General features: G+C 39.8%; 1 protein-coding gene across 16 annotated transcripts in view; it reads right to left on the bottom strand.

Moving 5' to 3' along the window:
* Nucleotides 1–24,700, bottom strand: part of LMO7 (LIM domain 7) — a 128,874-nt gene that overhangs the window by 54,275 nt on the left and 49,899 nt on the right. For all 16 annotated transcript variants that reach the window (XM_085058241.1, XM_085058235.1, XM_085058219.1 and 13 more), the window contains exon 4: nucleotides 18,693–18,799. In XM_085058241.1, the coding sequence (XP_084914367.1) occupies nucleotides 18,693–18,799 (107 nt within the window). The remainder of the gene's footprint in view (nucleotides 1–18,692; nucleotides 18,800–24,700) is intronic.

Here is a 24,700-nt window from a genome sequence, read left to right on the forward strand (position 1 = left end):
GAGAAGAGGCAGACCCCCTGCATTTTGTGGATACATGGAATTTACAGCACCTGGGAGTCACTTCACAGATTTCCAATGGCTCATTTTTTCCTCTAGAGCAATTCCAATGTAGTGCTGGCCAAACTGTTGCAAAAGAGGACAGAGAATGGGGCAGTGTATGTACCAGACCCGCTTTTAATTCTAAATTTCTATTATACTATTGAAGAAAAAAATGCTTTTTTGCTCTTCTGCAGTTTAAAGGGAGATTACTAAACGCACAGCTTTTGGTAAAGATTCATAGAGCTAGGACTTTGAAAAAATTTAGACTTACTGATAGAGATGGACAAATCAAAGATGAAAAAATGGAGGTACAAGGTAAGAGCAGCTTAGTCCATGATAAAGATTTTGGAAACAAGTTAAAGTGATGCTGCATTTGTCCTTAAGTAGAGGTAAATTACTACTACATGACTGGATCATTTAGCTTAGTCTCTACACTTGGACTAAAAACTTTAGAGCACTACTGGATTTTCTCAGTAATATTTTGGCAAAATATTTCATGAGCAAATAAGAAGCACTGAAAAAAAATTATAATGCTTCTTTTTTGGAATTCTGCCGTATTTTCTCTATGTTTCTTTGTGGTACCCTAGCAACACAGAGCACAACATTATCACTCATCACACAGAGCACAACAGTATGAAACACAGACTAAGCCTGACTTCCCTCTATTAAAGTCAGCTCTATTAACTTAGAGTGATCAAATACATCCAAAAGGAATGAGATATGCAGATACCGCTGAACTTTATTATTTCCTATGTTTTCGTGATCTGCCTGCATTTGTAAAAAACATATTTAGCACCAGGAAAGAGCTCCTCCTCTGAATACAAAGTCAAATATTAATCTATACAAGCTTATCAGAAAAGAATACTGAAAGAAGATGTATTCTCTTGAACCAGCTCTCCTGGAAGAGACGGTGTGAAGTAGCAGCACAACAAGACACAAAAATCGAATAAAATTCACCAAGTGTAGCACTCTAAAGGAAAAACATGCCCTTTTGTTTAGGGAAGAGACAACATCTAAGACAAGCAGATATTATTTTCCATATTTCCTGCAATTCTCACCTCCCATCCTCACCTCCTGCAACATTTACAAGTAAGGGAGCTCCTTAAGGACTTAGCTATTCTGATTCAGGTTTCTTATGGCTTCAGATTTATTTCTGTAACATTTGAAATATCTAAATTCAATTTGTTGCTATCAATAATACTGGATAAATATTAACTTTTTTAATTAGCTTTTTTTGGGCGAAAAACAATTTTTACACCCCAAAAGAGAACAGTGTTTTAAGGCTACTTGGAGCGGCCAAGTCAGAGGGTATTTTTAAACATTTGCTCAAAACATTAAGGATTTTGGGCCAAGTTTTCTGTCCAAGTTTTTAATGTTGGAAAAATGAATGCTTCTTTACTGTAAAGTGAGAGAATGGGTAAAAGTCCAAATACTTGCCTTGCCAGAATGTTAGAAAATTTGTGTGGGAGGCAAAAAAAAGGGGGGTGAGGGGGAAGAGAAAAGTTAAGCTAGTCTGACCATATACCTCTGAAGTTGGAGAGTTTATATTCATTCTGCGCACCCCAACCAACTGAAACCAAATGTGCTATTAGTCACTTGAGAGTTTCTGTTGTAAAGTTAGAGGAGTCTGAGAATAAAAACTTGAACAAAATTAATGATATGGGAAAACAATCCTAGCCAGGGAACTACAGATGATCTCACACCTCTCTTTCACCAGTACTCATGAAGTATGTAATTTGTATCACAAAACTGATGACTGAGGGAAAAAAAGGCTTAATACACCAATTAAGACATCACCAAAATGCTCCAACAAGCTATTACAACTAAGTCTGTTGGTAGGAAGGAGTGGAACAAAATTATTCAATTCTGCTCCAAGTGAGGCCATGGCACTATTCCCAACATCTTTAACGAGTGCATGAGTAAATGCTAAATTAGGAATCTTCCTTCTCATGAGAAAGAAGATACTACATGCATCAACTCTTGGAAATTGCAGTTATCCATCTGCAGCATTTCACCATCTGTCCAGCCAGATGAAGCTCTGGAGAAGTGGCTACTTAAAACACACAGGGTGGTTGTAAGCTATCCTTCCCAGAAGTCAATCAAACCACAGAGCCAAAATAACACAAAGCAATCAGCAGGCTCTTGACTGGGTTATTCTGCAAATTCTTCGTCCAATAATCCTCATCATTTCTACAAACAAACAGGAACTCTTTTTCACCCAGGGGAGATTAAAAAAATCCTTGAGACTCTCATCTAAGAATCCACAGCTTTTGAAAACTAAGGGTGTCTCAAAACCCCTGTGAATTACAATAATTATTGCATTTAGTCATTGCAAAGATTATCAAACGAATGGTTAAACTGAAAAGTATGTCAATGGCACCAGTTTGCTACAAACTTCAGCTTCCCATGGGAGAGTATGCATGCTATATTAACAACTCGTATGTCCAGACGTGCTACCTAGGGATTGTCCATGGAAGTATCCCTTTTGATCGCAAGTTGTTGGCCCTATTTTATTCAGAAATCCCAACAGCACCAGTGCTGTCACTATATTCATAGTTTTACAATTCAGGGAAAAGCCAAGATTTTACCATCATCCTGCAATTAAGACTGATAATCTAGACATGATGAAAAGTTAAAGAGCAGCTCAATAAAACTAATGGGATGTTTCTCCTCTAGATTATACTTAATTCTACCTGAAACAAATTGTGATTGCAGAAGAATCACACAAAAAGTCATCTCAGTGGATACATCAACGAGCATCTTGCAACGGAGACACAGAATAATTTACCAAGATCTCCCCCACTTCTTTTCACCTCCAGGCTAGCAGAGCTACAAGAAGAAATTAACTCAGTGTGGTGGAGGAATACCCAGTAGTATCCTCCCATGAGGACAGGATACATCAGTCTCTGCTGATGGCTTAGGAATAGGTTGTCAAATTGCAGCAAAACCCAGCTACTCCTTGACAAGATACTACAGGAGAAAAGAGCAGGATGAACACACCTTTGACCCACAGATAGTACACATGGATGATAAGCTTGAGTATTATCATCAAATTTGGTTGCCAGATGGCAAACTGTCGACCACATAACCCATACAACACTGAAAGTGTTTTGCAATATGCTACCACTTTCTTACTGTATAATGTTAAACAGGTGGAAAAGGCCATGAAAAAATAGATGGAATGCTCTTAATACATTATCCTCTCTGCATTTCAGTGTAGATGCAGTCAGTGGTCCACTTAACCTGCTACAGTAATATATTTTTAAAATAGATGTATTAGAAGCCCCTTTGGTAGATTTTCCTTAGCGAGTGAAGGTACAAAGACATACAACGGTCCTCATCATCAACGAAATGCATTTATGGCAGAGAAGTACAGTGCACAAGCTTCCTAAGACACTCAAAAATAGCTTATACTGCAGTGTAAGTTATGCAAGCATCATCTTTAACACGGGAAATCAGTACTATCAAAAGCAGTTCAGGATATAACAAATCAGCCATCTGTTTGACGCTAATTTATTGAGAGATGCCAATTCAGAACCGCTCCAATAGTCAGATATTTACTGCTCAAAGAGCAGGAAGATAAACATGAAGTCTGCATTTAAAGCTCTTCCCTTAGAGAACAGCACATTGAATACAAATAAAAATATGCACCCCAATTTTTTTTCAGGTAGGAAAGAATCTGTGGAAGCTTCTGTTTAAGAAAGAAATCCAGAACTGTTGCATGAACTCCAGACAGAATGTCAAGCATGTAATTATTTGAAATATTATTAAAAGTAACATAGTTATTACTTCAGGCCCCGAAGGAAAAACCCTGACACAGGGTGGGTACACAGGTGAACATATTTAAACTTTTTTTACAGAATAAAGTTACCAACAAAAACCATGCAATCCTTCAAAAAGGAAAGCCACCAGGAAGAGAATAATAAAATAGAGATATCATTCTCTGCTAAGAGAAAAAAATGAACTCTCATCTCACAAGCACTCCAAAATTTCTTCTTCCAAGCAGTGACATTGAAATTGATGAATGCTGAGAGCATAGAAATCAACAGATTGGATGTGAAGTAAACAGGCCATTTAAAATACATAAATGCACATTTAAATTAAGTCTGTGCTGATTTTCAACTTGTAAAACCTCATATGTACTCATTTTGAGTGTCATACCGATTCCCCTCAAAAGTAAGTTCACTAACACACTCAAGATTACAGAGCAAGTTACAGAAATAAAAATTGTTTTTAAATTCTACTTCCTTCACAAAGGCTTATATCTTTGCTAATTTTAGCTTGCACAGGGACTCCTGTATTTCGTGTGTACAACCAAGGCTTGCCCAAAGTTTTTTCACAAGTTGAAGACTGGCCAGTGAGCACCACCAGTGGCAACAGAGCTTTAGGCAAAACAAAAAGTAATTCCCTATGAAAAGTCAAACATATAATTATCCAATGAACACAGTATCACAGTATTTACTCTCTTAAGTAATTATTAATTTTATTGCAGGCACAAAGATTAGAATGGACTGGAACTTGCTGTATTTAATGAGACAACTTTTTCTTCCCTCTCTTTTCTAAAAGTCTTACGTTGACCACCAATACCCAGTTTATACTCTTTGTTCCTGTATCTTGCTGTGTTGACCATCACTTAAAAAAGAGTCACACAATTTTAAATTCTGGCCATAAATTAATCTCTGATGTATCCTCTACCACTAGGGAAAGTAGAAGGTAATGTTTCCTAACAACTACCCACTAATTATTTTTTTGTACATAAGGATTGAGGCATTATACACTTTAATAAGCAAACACATGGAAACTTATACAGCTACCTTTTGTAATACCATTAAAGACTAACCTTTCGTAACTGTCATCTGCTTTCTACTTCAAAGTGTGCCCTCTTTGAAGCTGACCTGTTGCTGTTTGTTTTGCAAGTTGCCAGGCAGAGACATCTGAGCAATAGAGAATGAAAACAGCAGGAAAGCATCTTTACCAGGTATCCCAAATTAGCTGAGGAGTTTTCCAAACAACAACAGCAGTGGCACACTGACTACCTACAACCTAGAAGGAACTAGAAACCAAGCAGATGCTACCTCCTCTTCATTTACAGTAAAAGCAGATTATGGAATTTTTTACAAGTAAACTAAACAAAACCAAAAATCCTTACTACACTTCTTTTGAAACTGAAGGGAGGCTTCATAATTTAAAATTGCATTAACAAAGAAGTCACATTACCAAGAGTTGAAGTAACCTGAACTAATTAGCTGGAGTACTCTCTCAGGGGTGAAAGTAGGAAAAAAACTCCAAAGTTTAGTAGTTTTCTTCCACGGTGCTCACTGCTGCTTACTTTAGATTTTAAGGAGGACAGTCTCTCCTGTGACTGCAGATGCACAAATAACAGTAACATGTTCCATTAAATGCTGAATGCCAAAACCTACACGCAATTAAGCTTGACCAAACAGTTTCTAGGAGCTTGAACATATTTGCTTTCCTGACAAAAATTCAGCAAACAAAAGCTCCTTCTATAAGTAATGTACATGTGCCTTTGGTAAATGTCCATCAAAAAGATTCCTGCCCTGGGAGATGAAAGCAGGCTTCTCTCTCTCTTTTCCCCCTCTGACTGATCAGACAGTAATGTATCATTTAAATTTATGGAAACCACACAAACACATTCTCAGGCAGCAGGTGACAAGAAGAAATTTCCAGTGTTCACTGCTTCTCTAGCTCTCCTGAACCCTAATTAAGATAGAACCGTAGAATTGTTTAGGTTAGAAAAAACCTTTAAGAGCATTGAGTCTGACCATTAACTCAGCACTGCTAAGTCCACCACTAAACTGTGTCCCTCAAGTGCCCCATCTATGCGATTGGTAAGTATCTCCAGGGATGGTGACTCTACCACTGCTCTGGACAGCCAGTTCCAATATTCACAAGTGCTTAATTGAAGACAATCTTTCTAATACCCAATTCTAAACTGACCTTAGCACAATTTGAGGCCATTTCTTCCTGGTCTGTCACTTGTTACCTGGGAGAAGAGGCTGATCCCCCCTGCCCACAACCTTCTTTCAGGAAATTGTAGAGAGTGATAAGGTCACCCCTGAGCATCCTTTTCTTCAGGCTAAACAACCCCAGCTCCCTCAGCTGCTCCTCATCAGACCTGTGCTCCAGACCCCTCACCAGCTTTGTTGCCCTTCTCTGGGCACAATCCAGAACCTCTATGTCTGTCTTGTAGCGAGTGGCCCAAAACTGAACACAGGATTCAAGGCGTGGCCTCACCAGTGCTGAGTACAGGAAGACAATCATTGCCCTGGCCCTGCTGGCCACACTATTGCTGATACAGGCCAGGATGCCACTGGCCTTCTTGGCCACCTGGGCACACTGCTGGCTCACATTCAGCTGGCTGTCAACCAGCACCCCAAGGTCCTTTTCCGCTGGGCAGCTTTCCAACCACTCTTCCCCAAGCATTGAATGTTGTGACCCAAGAGCAGGACCTGGCACTTCACCTTGTTGAACCCCATCCAACTGGCCTCAGCCCATCCATCCAGCCAGTCCAGATCCCTCTGCAGAGCCTTCCTGCCTCCCACAGATCAACACTCTCACCCAGCTTGGTGTCATCTGCAAAGTGACTGAGGGTGCAACTTGCCTTCCCCCCTTGTCTGCCCTTTGACTGCAGTGCCCCACTGTGTAAATACACTTCCTGAGGAAACCAAGTACCAGTCCTTCATTCCACCTTTTGTCCTGATAAAACTGACCCTGTCCATTAAATTAAGGAAGCTTAACAAGCAACTTCTGCGGACACCTGACACAGCACAAGCACGGAGTACCTGCCTAAGTCTTCCCATGCTGGCAGCCTCGTGCACACTGAGAGAGGTTGCTGGGCACCTATAGCTCACATGGTACCCAAGCAAACAAAACTCAGGCACACAGGCTCGTGTTGTTTGGTGCCACCATTTCCTATATTGGTAGATTTAAATCTTATCCTAACAATGAAAAAAACTGAACAAAAAAATAGAAGTAATTTAGAAATGTTGTCATGTCATTTAGGTCTCAATCATGATGCCAGATTGACTACATTAGCTGGATAACGAGGGATTTCTGTATAGGTTATTTATCAAACTAGCTTCTTGAATACATTCACAAATTATTCAAGCAGTATTAGAGAAAACTGAAGTAAACTAAGGACTTTGTTTACAGCTCAAAGAGGAAAATGCTTCAGAAAGACAAAATGTTTATGAAAAGGAAAGTATCTTTTGTAAGAGATTCTGTTGCTCTTGAAGGAATAAAAATATCACAATGAAATGGCAAAGACTACTAAACCACTAGCACTAAGTGACTTTTGTATGATTTCTCAACAGCAGCCAACATTCAATACCAGAAGCAAGCTCAGATTTCAAGGAATAAAATGTTCTGCACACAGAGAGAGAGGGTTTTGCAGGACAAGCACAGCAGAGGAGTATCATTACCAATGCATCTTATTCTGTGCTTATTCAACCCGTGTGGGTGTGCTTTCTACATAACCATCTGATGTGTGATTTTACAGTTACACTTCCCATGCCAAAATCAGTAACAAAACCTCTTAAATTAACTGATCTTTTGAGAGCAAAACTAGCTTTTAAGTAACGATGCCGAATATAGCATAGGCAAATACGTGTACCAGCTTATTTCAAGAGACTTTCAGCCATTCTCCATTATTCTTCTGAAGCTTTTCATGAAACTTCAAATGGCTTAATGAAAAACTATCATATGTTAAATTGCTAATAATTAATAACATTTTTCCCTGTGATTGCACAACCTGGTCACATACAAAATTGGTCAGATACTGGTCTAGATTAAGAGACCAACCATGATTTTATTCATCTTTTCAGATAGCTGTTTATACAATGTTCCACATGTGCTGAAGCTTAACAATGGCAGATTGCTTTACTGATTTATCAAATCAAATTAATTGCTTCCATACAATTTGTGTTTGATTTTTTCCTTAGTTTTGCTTCTCGGAATTTTTCATAGAGCTACAGAAATTAAAAGCAGCTTTTACATCCTCCCATGTAATCCCAAGGGATTGCCTAAGGAAGCGTAAAAATAGAGCAGGAAAGTTGCTTCTCCCTTGCAGACTTTCCAAGTTAGAAGTGGTTTCCCCATACTGAGTAACTCTCAAATGTTTTCCCTTCTTGAAACTTCTCCACTATCCCTTGAACGCAAGTTAATTTTTATTGTCCACAGCATCTGCTGTCAAGGAAGCCTACTGAACCTTCCTTTGGTTCACTGATTATTCATATAACATGCCATGCAGTGACCAGTTGTATCAATTGTCCATGCCATCTACTAGGGTTTTTTTTTTATTTGTTTGTTTTAAGCTTGCTCCTTGTCCAGCTCTTCCTTTCATCTACCACCTCTTTCAGGCCCAGGACTCTTAGTGTGCTTAACTAAACCTGCAGAGGAAGCTATTCCTACTTTTAGTCAGAGAGATGCCATGAGGATGAAGATATTCCAGTTCCACAGATCTGCTTTCGGGGGAATTTCGGAAAGTGAGAAAGTGAGAAAAGGGAAAATGATCAAAGTCCAAAGCTTCATATGGTATTACAACACCAGCAAATTCCAGATTAACCACAGCAGCACAGTGCAGTGCTATTGTTTTTCCTATCCTAATACTTCTTTCTGGGGTAAGGTTGGGCCCTTTTCATTGTTTGCTTGGTTGGTTGTTCTTTTATTTGTTTGGGGTTTTTTGACCAGCACTGGACACTGAATAGATGCCTTCACAAAACTCCTGACTTCATTATCTCAGGCTTGAACAGTATAAACTATTCCAGAACTCATCACTTCACACACAAAACAAATTGTTCTGATTTTCCTGTTCCCACTTAACTAACCCAAATTTCCTTCTATTTTATACATAAAAAGAGCACAGTTTTTGAAAGAAATTACCCGAAAACTACTACTAAAAGCTGTTTACGAGAATAGTTAACACTGGTATATATTTGGACAGATTAGGATTAGTTTGTGCAATTGTACAGTAATTCCCTAACTGTACAGACGCATGTTGAAAACACGTCACATCTTCAAGTCAAACTGTACATAAATAAACTGTGCCTTCTGTTAACTCAGGCGTTTTTAGCTAGCACTTTACCAAGTACATCACTCACCCCCGAAAATTATCACAGTTGGGGGCATCTTACAACATCAGGTCACAGAGTTAAAAAGAATACATTACTGCATCATAAATCAGACAAGGGTATTTCAGTGGTTATTCACAGGGAACAAGTGGCTGTCTGTAATTTAATAGCCTTTGCAAGAGCAAAAGTATTTTGAACTTGGACTCCCTTTCCCCGCCCCAGTTAAATATTTTATCATATAACGCATTGGAATCCACGTCAGTTGATGCATATCTGTACATACTGGGTTCAAAGGTGTGTGCGTGTTTACATTTGCAGGACATTTTTTCTAGAAGGGAAAGGAAAGAGGAAATATCATCAGCATTAGTCAACCTTCTCACTCTAGCTCCAGAAACCGGCTGCAGCAGCTTTCAAAGTCTTGCTTTCTGAGTCAGGTTCTGATATTGTGCTCCCTCCCCGGGGAGACACAATCCCAGGGAGGAGACACACTGGAGGGCAGGGCTGTCAGGAGGACTGGCTCTGCAGGAGCCTCCTATGACATTCAACAAGGACAAAGTCCAGGTCCTGCCCCCTGGACAGACCTAATTCCTGCAACTGCAGAGTGGGGGGAGGAGCTGGGCCTGGAGGTCCTGCTGGGCCAAACCTCAGCCAGCAGCAAATTTTGGCAACGTTGGCCAACAGCACCCAGGGCTGTACAAAATGCTGCATGGCTGGGCAAAATGGAGCATGGCTAGAAGGCTGACAGACCACATTGCTCCCCCTTTCCTCAGCACTTATTATGCCACATCTGTAATGCTGCTGTCTCTAGTTTGGTGTCTCACAGCACAGGAAAGACATTGATAAACTGAATCAAATTGACTTGAGATCACCAGGATGGTCAGGGCTGGAGATCCTGAGCTTGATCATCCAGCTTGTTCAGTCAGGAGAACAGTTCTCCAACTGGGTTTTCTTTGGTTGTTGTTAGGGGTTTTTTTCCCTTTTGTTTCTTAAAGACAACAGATCTCTATCATATAAAAGAAACATGCCTTTTTGTGGTTAAGCCTGGCTGCTTTATTTATAAATAAAGCAGCCAGGGCTCTTTATTTCCAACCCTCCACCCCTTGTTATCATCTAGTCATGCGGAGAGACATTATTTTGTTTAATTGGTTTCAGTGATGACATGAAAACACCCCTACATCCCTCTGGAAATGCGCTTTGTAAGAATATTTGAAATTGTTACTGCATTGTCAATTGCATTCTGTAGCATTCACAGAAAAAAAGTATTAATGTCATTTTAAAGGATACAGTAAGTGCTCTAATTAAGCAGTAATAATAACTAGAACTGAAATCTCTGAAAGCTCAGGAATAAAAATGGCCAAAAGAAGGGTTTTGTATGAAGTAGGATCAAAAACTGTCACTGTTCAGCTTTACTTTCTCTATTTACAGAGTATGGTTAACTAGCAAACTCCTGTATCCATGGAAAAGTCAGCTTCCCCCACTATTTAAATACAGAAGCTCTTCCTGTTGTGCTGTCTGCAGAAAAACTGAACTTCAGCAATTTAGCAGTAAAATACAATTTAGAATAATACAATATTGAACTTGCATACGTGTTTCTGTGCGATTGATATCAACTAACACTAGTTTATCCTTTTTCTAAGTCCTTCAACATCCAACATCAGACACAAGCATATTTTTGTATGGAGCAAAAAATAATGACCACCAAAAAATGCAGGCTTTCTCTTTAGGTTCTTTTGGAACTCACTGCTACTCATCAAAAATGCTGTCCTCTCTCTCATGTGTTATTTTATAAACTGCATTTAATCCTGGGAAGTTAGGGGATAAAAATGAATACAGGTGTTTAAGATTTAGATGGATTTCCATTGGAATCACAAAATGTTAAGAGACACTTCTCTTAACACAAACAAACATTGAAAAAGTACTAAATTGCTTTCAACACAACTAACACATGTTAAACGTATTGTTTTTCCAAATTGTTCAGTCTCCTCCTGTACACTTGTGGGTACAGGTACAGAACTCCAGAGTTTTTCTTTCCTACAGCAGAATCATCTTCACAAAATGGTAAAATCAAACACTATCAAAAGTATAATCTCAAGGGTAATGTAAATTATTAACTGTTAAATTACTCAACAGCAAAAATTATCACCTATCTCAAATATTATTCATAATGACCAGAAAATAAAGCAGACAGATTAAATAGCACCACACCCAACAGTTCATAGACTTTACACTGAAGAGTTGGAGGTAAATTTCTAGCAGGTATAGTCCAAAGTCTGGAACATATTTTATTGCCCATAACGTTTTTACTGGAATGATTTACTGTTTATGCACATTAGTGACATGAACATGAATATTTTACATTTAAGCTCATCAGTTTCACAAGACTGAAAAACCAAACTTCTAATTTTCTTTATCTCTGCATAATTGTCCTAAGCACTAATAAAAGTAAAACATGTGAAATTACTGATCTCGAAATTAGTTATATCATAAAAAACCCAAATACAGCTATTTCAATATTTAGAATTTGGCTATATCCAGGAAGTAAATACGTTTCTTTGACAATGCCCATACCAAAAAGAGAATTTACACACTGAAAAAAAATTGTAGGAACATTTCTAGAGTCAATCTGAAGTGAGACTGCTGCACTTTTCCATTTCAAGGGAACTGTCACAAGGAAATTTAATTACCACAATAAAGACCTGTTACAACCACATGTGTAAAAAATGTTATTTCCCTGAATATAAATGAGGAAAAAGCCCCATCCATTGTCCTAATTAAATTTCGGTTAAATGGTTTGCATTTCAGTTTTCAAGACCCACAAAGAGCTGTCTCTTATTCTTTTAATCTCAACTTGAATTTAAAGGTAGTTTCTAAAATGCTGAAGCCTTTGGGGTGATTGGCCCTTCAGTCACACAGGTATAAGCAAGAGAATTTATGCAGGTACAAGTTTTGGTCCAATCTTTTTTGTACTTTGTGCACTGAAGCACTTGGCTTTCATCCAGCTCACAACTTTCTATTCCACAGAAAATAAAAAGGCAGGAAAGAGTGGTTCCATGTTGTGTGTTTGAGTGGTTTGGTTTGGGTTTTTTTAATCTTGAAGCCAAATTAGAAAATAAGTTTTTCAACACATTAAAACACATATTTCTTAGAAAAATCAGCACAGCAAATTCAGCTTCAGCTCCATCATCCTCTCTTATTATAATCATTAAGTTCTTGAGCAAAAAAAAAGATTTCAGGATGATATGGTAGCTAGGCAAATATATTAGATATGGAAGAAGATCATGAATTCAGTCTTATCAACAGCATATACCAGTTCTGAACTATCTGTCCACAAATTGACCTGCCTTCTCTCTTTCATTGTTGTTTTTTATTTGTTTGTGTTTTCTTTTGGATTGGTTTTTTTTGTTTTGTTTCTGAAGTATCCATTTTCAGGGTACTTGACTCTGTCTCCTCTAAGCAAAATGTGACAGCTCTTCCTGATAGACAAAATAGAATATAAGTCCCAAGTGTCTCATCATTACACCTGAAGGTAGCCCATTTGCCAGACAGTTCAAAGAGTTGAGTGATACTGGTAAAGCAAACCTAAAAAATTCCTCCCAAGACTGAGATGTGGTATTGCTTTCACAGTTAAAGCTCTCCAAAACACACATTTTTAAGAGCCCTGACAGCAGTTTTCCACTCAAAAAGATCATCTTCTCAGGCATTTCTATGTAGATTGCTTTCTCCAGCGGTCTGCCCAAGAGTATTCACATTCATCCCAGAAATGTCACTTTGCCTTTGTTTACCCTGCAAAAGAAAGCACCCTGAGCAGGAAACACAAGTGGAATCAGGAAATGCAGTGTATTTCCCAGGACTAGACAGGAAGAACATTCAAGTCATAAGAAACATCAACTACTATTAAAAAATAATATTTTTGAATTCACTATCTACTATATAATGAAATAGTGGGCAGTTACTTCCTACCACAAAAAGAAGAATTTGCTAAGGGACTAAATTTAGCACTGGAAGAAGTTACACCTGCTTTCAGCTATCTGCTACTGTTTCACTCTTACTTTTAGGAATCCTTTTAGACCTGCACAGTTAGTGGCTGCATCCAAAAGGTCAAGTGAGGCAATTTCATCACTGAAAGAAGGCACTGGCAGTATTGTAATTAAAATTATAGAATAAAGAATATAGGTACTAGAAGGCACTGTGTTTGGCTTAACTCACTGCTAGAAGGCTTCCCTTCAGACAGCCCAAGCAAAAAATTCCCAAAATTCAAAAAAATTCCAAGATTTTGAAATGCCAGGGCCAAAGTCAGAGCTCTTTTATTTCATCTCACATATGCACTTAGTCCCAATTCAGCAAAACTTTTCCAAGAGGGTTTCCTGTTTGTTTTAGACAATTAACACATTACAAGATTGATAATGAATATGTGGAAAAAGTGCAGGCCAGCAAAAAATGAAGGCCTTATCCAAGTACCAAGTTCTGCAAGGTGATGAGATACTTCCAGCTGTCTTGGAAAACAACCACAGAATAGTTTGGTTTGGAAGGGACCTTAAAGATCATCCAATTCCAACCCTTCTACTATGGGCAGGGACACTTTCCACACCAAACCAGACTGCTCAAAGCCCTGACCTCAAACACGTCCAGGGATGGAGCATCCACAGCTTTACTGGGAAATCTGTTTCAGTTCCACACCACCCTTACAGTAAAGAATTTCCTCCCAATATCTAAAACTAAACCCACCCTTTCAGTTTAAAACCATTACCCCTCATCTTATCCTATGTGTCTTTGGGACAAGTCCCTCTCCATCTTTCTTTCAGGCCTTTTTTAGCTCCTGGAAGGCCTCCTTGGAGCCTTCTCTTCTCCAGGCTGAACAAGCCCAGCTCTCTCAGCCTGTCTTCATATGAGAGGTGCTCCCTGTTCATCTCCATGGCCCTCCTCCAGAGTCACTCCAGCAGGTCATATCCTTCCTGTGGTGAGTTGCTCAGAGCTGGACAGAGTGCTACAGGTTGGGCCTCAGGTTCTCAGTTTCATTCAAGACATACTTTAAATATGTAGTATATTACTGTAGTAATATTATTAATGGAAGTTGAGTAGTTTAATTTTCTCTTTTATTGAAAAATGAAATTAGTATGGTAAAACTTCAACATCAGAACTCACGGGCTGTGGTAGCTTTAAAAAAGTTTGCTATTTAGGATTTTGCAGGGTATTTTCTTTCCCCCCCCCCTTATTTTAATATTTTCATCTATTAACCTGCCATTGTTTGGATTTATGATTAGAATTTAATGAGATTCTTTAACTGGATACCTCATTTCACAGAATTATAATTTTTTTCATGTAGATCAATTAATTTGCATGAAAGCAAAGAGACATTGGAGTTTACGCACTCAGTCTGAGTGTTCAAACCTTTAAAACTGATAATTGGGATAACAAACTTCATCAGAATTGAAGTTTGGTGTCTGCCTAGTTGAGCTCTCCCTTTTTAACTCCATGGTATGATTTTATTAAGAACCCTTCCACAGCTGGGAACAACTGGGTGTGTCACCCCTAAAGAGCTGGGTAAGGAAGTGCTTTACATTTTTAAATAGCAACCATGCTGACAACTGAGAGTCACTAAGCCTGTATTACATTCTTACTTTGACAGAACCAAAAGAGAATCAAATGAAGTAATAAGAATCTTGCATTGGTATAAGTAAATTTAAAAAAAAAAACCTAAAACCTCACTAACTGCTGGGTTTTAAAACATCTCCAATTAGAAATAATAAAATCCTAGGCCAAATAAAAAAAAAATCAAATATATCAAAAGAACTGAAGAGGGACACATATGCATTTACACAAATATCTAGCCACTGAACAAGATGATATGCATATGACTGCTAGACATGGTATGCGAGGAATAAGTCCATCTGGATGATCTTTCTTGGAACACATGACATATTGCTGTACTATACCACTGAGCAATAACTTCTGCAGATTTACAGAATGACTGAACTATAAATCTCAGACATTAATCCACACTCCCATTTTCACTGGCAGAAAAGAAACCATTCATGCCAGGATAGTTTTTCCACACCACCCAACTACTAATCTTGCTGATCTGGCAAAGCATAAAATTTGCAATGCTTGGAGCAGCAACCAGTAATTTTAGTCAGCCTTTTTCACACAAACTTCTAAACAATAAAGTTTTAAGGAGCTTTTTCTTTGCAAAAAGGATAATCACATAATCACTTGAAACTAAAAGTCTGGGTATGTAAGAGGATTCTTGCTTCTCCAGTCCCAGATTACTTCTAGTAATTATAAAGGAGGGTTTCACAGCATGCCTGTGCATCATCTCAGTTGCAATAGACAACAAAATACAAATGAAAGTTGTAGCCTCCTCACCAGATAGAAAGGTTATTTTCTTAGCACAAATTCTGTTCATGAGGAACAGAGGGTCTTTGCCTTAACTCAGGTGACACAAGAACACTGCACTACATACAGAGTTTGGTATCTCTGAATGGCTTTGTGGTGGTGTTGATTAGACAGTGTGCTATCAGCAAATGTACAGTGAAAGGCAGCAAGCACACTCAGAAATAAAGTACAAGGAGACAGTAACTTTCCCTGCTGAGAAGGGAGCCTGCCCAGGTGGGACAGGATAGCAGTCTGACATGCCAACAACCTGACACCGTATGACTTCCCACAAGGTAAAAATGAGGAGATACCACACATAACTGCCAGGCAGCAGGGACAGGAGAAGTACATGGAACACCACTCCATGGAGCTCATCCACCTCAAAAGGTGTGTGCTCCTCCTGAGGACCATCCCCCCACCACCCAGAGGAGTCAGATCAATTAAACAAGTGTGACAGGGACAGAGATGCAACCTCCCAGACAGTGTGAGAGACTGGTTTTGCTCTTACATAAGATGACAACTCTCATGACCTCCTTAGCAGCAGAAGTAGCCCCACCCTTTTAATGGTACCTTCCCCTGACCAATTTGTCATATCCAAGGCAAATCAAGCACCTTGCCATGCCTGACAGTACATGCATGTGTCCTACCAGCACCCTAATCTCTGCCATCCCAGCCTGTTAACATGACTTTTCTAAGCAACAGTTTGTTTAATCTATTTTGGGTAGATAAAAAAACATGTGCTAACAGTGGTGCAACAGCAGAACATAGCAGTCCTCTTGCGGTGACAAAATACACACTGCTGTAGGCACATGTTAATGTTATCCCACACAACACATCACAGCTGCTTTAAGATGTGGGCAATTAGCCTCAGGTGATAGCAGCAAAATGAATTTGCATAGGAATGTTAGAAATCCAAAAGTTAAATGCAATCTTTTAAATAGGTCAGCAGATAAAAAGTTTTCCTTCCTTGTGACAAGAAATTATTTACTTCTAATTATGAAACCAGAGTTAACAGAGGATAGCACAAAAGCAGGACATTAAATAGTACCCCTTTTCTGAGGCCTGGCATCCTACAAGTTTTGAAGGCATTTGTAATTCATCTTGAATGTATGAAATCATTTATTTCTATTAAATGATAAAAAGACACATCAGATAAAATTCCTGATCAGACAGCATTTCTCTCCTGATGCACATATAAATCTCTCTGAAAGCCCTCCGAAGAATAGCTTGCCCTCAGGGTAATCAAATTATTTCTATAATTAACTTTTCAATGGAGAGAGTTATCTTCATGTAACTTATTTCCTTCATTTCTTGGAATAAAACTTCCCTCCCAATCCCACTCCAAACTCCTAAATATGTCAAAAAGTGCTAGTATAGTTAGGACACCGCTTTACAGCATGCTCAGATACAGAAGTTTTGAATTACTCTATAAGCATTTTATACATACTGTGGGACTGTCATATGATATATAATGTGTGTGGAAGCAAACTCATACTGAAACAAATTACAAGAACAGGGTTATATGGCTGGCAGCTCTTTTGACTCTAACCCAGACCCCCCGCATTGCTGTCCATAAGAAGTACTCAATAGTTAAATCTGCTTTTTTGAAAAACACTAATTAAACCATTGCTGAGAAGGTATGATGTAAAACCCCTGTTGCCTCGTGACAACTCCAAATTCCAGCCTTACTCTCTGCTCACGGAGCCGGGAAGGGAAGTGGCGGTGCTGAAAGGACCCAAAAACCCCTTGGTTACAGATCCACTGGATGAATTTCACGGCTGACCTCCCTTGGGTGCCGCAGTTTAACGTTGGGACGAGTTGGACAACATACCTTGCACAACAGTTTGCTATCTCGACCTCCCTGGGGTTCCAGCTTGTCGCTATCAACGCCGTTGAACACCAGCTCCTGACCGCCTCCAACCCTTCCCAGACATACACTTGGAGCAAACCTCCACCAAAATAACTTTGCTAGGGCTTTGTGGATAATTTAAGCACAGCGGAGGTTACCAACCCTCCGGCTTTTGGCATGACGTAGGAACCAGCAGAGAGAATACCAACATCCTGGAAGGGTGCCAAGTCCCTAAACACCAGATTAGTGAGAAATTACGTTTCGGGTATGAGTCAAAGACTGGAAAACACACTGCCATCTCACGTACCAGACCTCAAAACAGTATGAACTTTCATTCTGAAACCAGGCAGAGAGCATGTCAACAGGCTACCACCTGATACACCTACAAGAGATTTCTTTCTAATTAAAGCCGTTACATGTCATTTCACAATATTTTTTTTCCTTGTATTTACAGAAGGATTACTGCCTGTTCCTCTTTGATAAAACTGGTAGTTTAATACAGGAATCAATCCTTCACATTTAACTTGACAGATTTCCAGCAAAACCCACTAAAGACTTTTGGTTTTGAGACAATAAATTCACCCTCTGTCCCAATATAATGAAGAGTTCATGCTGTAACAAATCAAGATGCCCTAGGATGATTTTTCCCTTCGCTCGTTTATCTTAAAACACCTGTCTATACAGTAAAGTTTCACCTTAATCTCTCAGAAACTGGTAATAGGAGACAAAGCAGTCCTGAAATATGAAAATCCACTATTATATTTCAGAACCAAGCCACTGCTATTTCACAGGAAAACTCTGATCTCTGTAATCATGCCAATTACCCTTTGTGCAAGTCAGTTCTTAATTTCTACTCACACACACACTCAGAGAAAAACATCTGATTAATATTTCAAGTGGCAAGACCAGCGGTCCTTCAGGAACACTATACCTAAGCCTAAAATACATTTGGATAAGTATCAGAAGTACCACCTCAGCCTTTCAGATTTACACTGGTAATCACAAATCATGAAGAGAAGTGATTGATGCTTTTGTTATCATTTAACAATGTTGTTCTAAGTCTAAAATAAGCTGAACAGTTTCCACCTCATTTTAAATGTTGTAAATATTTATTAACAATTAGCTTGCTTGCAAGGTAAGTATTATATTATTACTTCATTTTTTAATTTCATTTCTGCACATCCTACCTACTAGTTTTAACAAGGCTTAAACCCTCACCACAATATTCAGAACTGCTTATACCAGAATAGAGAATTTTCCATAGGCAAACATTAAAAAAAAAATAGACCGTGAAAGAGCTTAGAAGGAGAAGGGAAAGGAGAAAACAAAACCACAAAACTCACTTGACTGTAACTCGATTGGACAAATCCTGAAGATCTCCTGGGTGAAAAAGCTGAGCTTCTTTCAGTCCAATGTTTTCACACGCTTTCAGAAAAACATTTATATTATCCTGCAAAGAGAAGTAGAAAGCAGTTGCTTAGTTAAGAGCACTAAGCAGGTTTTGCAAGATGATTAGTGCGAGCCTTTAAATGTCAAAGTCCAGCTCACGTAAATAATACTGAAAAAGCAATCTTCTGGATCATAAACGCTGCTCGTTTCTCATGCACACAGGCAGGCTGGGTTGCGATCTCAGGGACTGAGGGGTATGTTAAAGATTACCTGGCATAAGGCAGTGGTGAGCCAGTAGGCAGCAATCTCCACTTTGATGTCAGCTCTGCTCAGCAAACAAACGCCCTCTTCCTAGCTTTGCACGACAAGCCTCACCTCTTGCCTTTAAAAATAACTCCAGCTACTGACATTCACCACCCAGAAACTCTTGGCAGGGGAGGAAGAAGAGGAGGGACGCTCCGTTTCTATGCTCACAGACTGATGAGGGAATACTGCACCTGGAGTCTGGGTTTGGTTGCTGAGCAAAGCTCCGGAGAGACAGAAACCAAACTGTATTCAGAGCTGCTGCTGCCTCACTTGGGGGGGTTTCTCTCCTCCAAGTTCCTCCCCTTCCCGCCCCCTCCCTTTCCCCCCCTCAACTTCACACCAATCTATAGCAAAATATAGGTGGCAGTAGCCACTCTCTGCACCTGCTGCAGGAGCGACCGACCTGTGAGAGAAACGTTAAAAAAAGAATAAATCTAATGATATATAGAGAGATTATACAACTTGTGATCTCTTTCCACTTCATAAACAGTGGGCAATAGGCAAGAAATTCCTTCTCGTTAAGGCGGAATGCTATCAACAACAAAAGAATGTGCCCTCTTGTGCACTTGCTTCCTTCAGCTGGAAGCCAAAGGAAAAGGTACACGAAGTTACTTAATTCATAAGCTACACACAGCCCTGTCATTAAGGCTTTGTATGTCAAGGTACTGGTATCAGAATTTCACAATATGGAAAAGCTCTGCTTTAGCAATTTTATATGCTTTAAGCTTTTTTTTTGACATATAATCACTGGATATAAGAGTTATTCCTTCATTTAAAATTCATTTTAAAAAACAATCTACAAAGAAAATAACAGCTGCTTCTTATATAGAAAGTAAACCCAAGGATCCCCACAACCTTCTGTTTTGAAGGATTCTAGTATTCCTTATCAGTCTGTAAACATGGCTTAATTCAAGGAAAATATTTGAGCAAGGTATTCCCCATGCAGGCTACAGGCTCTGTGTTACCACATCTGAAAGATCCCAAGTGCCTCACACCGTGAAGGTTATGCCCCAAGGCCTGGCGTGAGGTGCCATGGTGGGGGCTGCTCTGCTGCAGAGGGCTGTGACATGATGGCAAACAGGGGGGACACGATGTGGTGGCAGATGAGAGGAGGGAACTGGGAAGGATGGAGGACAGGCAGCCTCACCCATGCCCAGGCATTGGCCCCTGCAGTGCCCAGGGGCTGCCTGCACATTTGGCCAGGGAAGAGTTGCATGCCATGAGATGCAGCCTCAGAAGGAGCATTTATTTTTTCTTTCCATGCAATGCCCCTTTTTTCTTTCCATTCAACATGGGGAAAGCTGGCTAGATGTGTCAACTTTATTCTATTACTATTTGAGCGTCACATTAGCACCAAATCAGCAAGGACTTGAACAGGCATTGTTTCTTCTGCATGGAAGAAGCCACAAGCTACAGTCCCATTGCAAGAAGAGGAATTACTTACTAAACAGTCACCAGATCAGTGTTCGGGGGACTAGGGAGTCTAAGAAACTGACAAGTAAGGCACAAGAAGAAAGAAGAAGAGCAGAAAGATTGAGTAACTCCAAGGTAATGAACTGAAGAGACACCAATACCACTGAAGGCAACATGGTCTGATCGGTCTGACCAGTCACCACAACTCAGAGCAAACTCCCAAACCACTGGATTATGTCAACTGAAGTGCTGCAAATGAGCACATTGTGCAGGTAAACAAGGAAGAAGAGTCAGATTTAGAAAAATAGGTGTTGCCTACACCCTGAGAGCAACAAAAACAAAGCAGAGGAGTTGCTCATCAGTGGATGCTTGGCAGCACAAGCACCAAACTGTTGGCACCTCAGAGAATTAATTTTGAAGGTGTTTCAGCAATTAAACCTATCGAGCACCAAGCTCCTGATAAATAGCACTTACAGCCCCTGAGAACATCACTGCTGACAGGAGTCAAGACTGTCAGGAATGAGGTCGGAGGCTGGGAGAGATAAAATGGAAGGCAGAGCACCGTTAGTCACGGTGCTCATGTGCAGTATAAAACACAGTTCAAAATCTCCATCCCCCCAGCTCCCAGGCCAGAAGTTTGATCACACCTGCCATCTCACAGGTTATTGCTCCAACACCAGCTCTTCTGCAGTCAGGACTTGGAAATGACCCCCCCTGCAGCAAGAATAACACACCCAATAGGCTATTTCTCACATTTGGATATTGACACAGAAAGGTATCATTCAAACAAATCTGCACTTCTAAATACTGCCCTTGCCAAGTTGTTCTTGACTATCCCTAATCATCACAGTAAATCAGCAAAGCCACAGGTCTCAAAATAGCTAGTAGCCATTTTAAACTCTACCAGAATAATGAATGTGAAGATGAATTTTAAATAGCACCACAGAAATAAGTAGGAAAAAAAAGACAAGTTATCAACCTTGCAATTAAATTTATCATTAGAAATGCGAACAGGAACATTTTTCGGTGATTAATGCACTCAAATATAGAAACCACTACATTATTCCTTTTACCAATGTAACTAATGGTCACTGACACTGCAGCTTCAGAGGATATACTGCAATTTGAATCTCATCACACTTCACAGAAATGGCTCTTTTTAAACATTCAGACCTGGAGACGCACAACACACCAGACCTATCTCCAAGTGACAAAAGTCATTGACGAGATGTGCTTAAAAGTGAAAAAAGTTCATACTTGCATACACCACCCTCTTCTGCCATCAAGGTGTTCCCAACCTCTGTAAACAAGAGCAGGCCATTTAAATTTAAGAAAGATTCAAACTAGCAGAGAAAAAGGATTATGATGATAAGGGAAGATGAGGCACTTAAGACAGTGAAAACTGGAGAATCTGATTCCATTACACCAATAAAATGGATCATGAGAGGCAATACTGGTGCCACCTATCAGCACAAGAAAAGCAAAACCAGAAGGGGAGAGAAGAGCTGCCCCTTTCAAAATCAAGGATTCATAACGAGGCTGATTGAATCCATTTTTGCGGACAACATAAGGTTCTGACCATTATTAGAGAAAGCTCTTGAAGTAACAGAGATAAAATCATCTAGTTAATTTTTGTTCATATTATTAACAGAGCTCAATCACTGTATTTCCCTGAGCATCTGAAGTTGGAATTAGCATCATAGAATTACAGGTTTTAAATCATAACAAAAATAAAGCCTGAAGTCTAAACCACAAAATTCAAGTGTAATTCATTTCTGGTATGCTATTACTACTTCTAAGTGTTTTGGTGAGAGGGGGTGGGGAGGTTGGAATGAGACTGTGGGAAGGGCCGTCTTTTTCCCAAATGGTGTACATGCTGGAACAGCAGAGCGTTTCAAATGTTCCCAGCATGGCTTGAGTTTCCACATGCTGTACAGACATATTAAATGCACAACATAGAACACTGACTAGATAGAGCTATTACCCTTCAGTATTCCGTTTTTGTCTCAAACTTCAAAGTGAACCGCACCCAAAAGCTCTGCAAAGTCATAATATGGAGAGACAGAGCTGCCAGTGGGAAGCAGATCATCCACAAGCAGGCTTTTAAATACTGCTGTTCGGGGAAAAGGCAAACAATACCACACACTTTCAGCTCTGCACTTGCCTTTCTGGTCCCCATGGGGCACCACTAGACACAAACCCTTCCCTCTGCCTGCTGTTAAGGTGATTACCTCTAACCAACGCTTTGAAGGAGGCAAGATGTCATCTCTACACAGAAAATGAGACTGTGGTCCACATCCTCTCTCCAGCACCCAAGCAGAGCAGGAATACTTCTCACTCCTGCAACCCCATGGACATGAGGAGAGGAAAGGGGTGAGTCTTTCCTGTCCTTCACTTGCTGGTCCTCAGTGCTGCTCCTGCTCCCAGGCCGGGGGCAGGGAGGCTGTGCCAGAGCAGGTGAATGGGAGGGGAAGAGCAGAGCCACTGCTGCAGGGCTCCTCATCCCTATCACTACCCTGCAGACCGCAAAGAAGAAAGAAGCCTGTCACTTCATGGGGAAACACAAGAATACGGACACCCTCCTTTAAAACAGAAGCATTTTAAAGAGCAACTTAAAAAAAAAAAAAAAAAAAAAAAGGCAGTGGACAGCAGTTCTGTGTTGCACCTGTGACCAGCTCCTAATGTCTGTCACCTTGGCAAGAACTTGAAAAGAAAGACAGACAGTGCTGATGAGGTGATGGGGTAGTACAAAGGTTCCTCAACACTTAAAAAAAAAGAGGAAAAAGAGCACTTCTAAACCAGAAAAAATAAATAAGCATGAGCAACAGGAAAGTAAGAGAAAAGACAAAAGATGCAAAAAGGATCAAGAAAAGGTTGACCTTAAATAGGAAAAATCCCCAATGCCACCAACCTGAGAAGGGACAGAGTCTGTAAAACATAAAAAGCATTTTAAAAATCTCTAAAGTTAAAGTTAATTCAAAAAGGTCTCCCCATTAAGAGCACGTAAATGTCATCTTATTTTGACTATTTACATGTAACACAACATCACACTAAATTTGGCTTGTGTAATAGAGCTGCTATTTTATTTTTTTTAAAAATTCCTCATTATCCTGATTATCTGGGTGGGACAGGAATATTAATTTAAACAAGTGTGTAAATACATTTGCTTTCCTTAGGGTGCAGTCATGCTGTGTGGTAAGCCTGGTCTTCTCCCTAGTTAACTGTTTCTCTGAAGCCTTGCATATGCACCAAAACACCATGAAATCTTGTAGGCATACAAGTTATGACACATCTTTCGAATCGCTTGGCAACTGGGAGAAAAACAATTTAATTAACATAGGGTTTTTCTGTTTTTCCTGGGTGTATCAGCCAATAGAAGACAGTACTCCAGGTTGCCTCCTATTCTTATACAAATACCTACTGTTTCAGTCAAACCTCTTATTTCTACTGCTATTCAATCTCTAGTTCGGAGGGGAGAGTTGGGGAGGAGGGCGCTTGGGTAGTTTTTTTGTGCACTCTGGGGAGGATTTTAAGGGGTTATTTTCAGAGTATGAAGGGGATGGTATTCTATGCTTGCAAGACCATGACGTGTATTTGCACTAAAATGTTACATCATCATCCAGACCATGACTTGGTGCCAGAAGTTTTTTTCAGTTTCCAGGCTTTCAAAAATAATGAGGGGAAAAAAGACAAAAACCACCAAGCACCTATAGTGCCTAGCAACAAAAATTTTTGACATTTTAAGAAGGGAGACTGATGCATTTTTTTGGCCATAGAATTCTGAAAATCATCTGAATAGACCACATTTAACAGGCATTTTTCCTTAGTACTGCATTTATCAAGACATTTAGTCATCTTGAAAGCTTACACTGTGTCTCCAACTCTGCATTCATGACAAACCGTCTTTATTGGCACTCTCATTCCCTTATGTAAGGGCAATTTCCATTAAAAAAAAAACCTGCTATTTTTTCAGAGTAGAAAATATTTTTCATAGACACAGCATTATACTGTCCACTCCAGTTGGCTCAAATCAGTTCAGTGCAGAATTTAGAGCTACATTTGTCAGCAGCATCACTGCACAGCTACACATTGTTTATATTCAGAGGCGGGGTAGAAGGAAAGAAAGCTGCAGCAGGAGCTCGTTGAACAAGTTGGGTGACTTGCTCTTCCTCGGAGGTACGTTTCGGTTATTAGCTCTGGCTGAGGGTGCAGGTGGGGGCAGAAGGGCTGAGAGGATAGGAGG

This window comes from Lichenostomus cassidix, chromosome 1 (assembly GCF_008360975.1).
Source record: "Lichenostomus cassidix isolate B80296 chromosome 1, HeHo_3.0, whole genome shotgun sequence".
Taxonomy (NCBI): Eukaryota; Metazoa; Chordata; class Aves; order Passeriformes; family Meliphagidae; genus Lichenostomus; species Lichenostomus cassidix.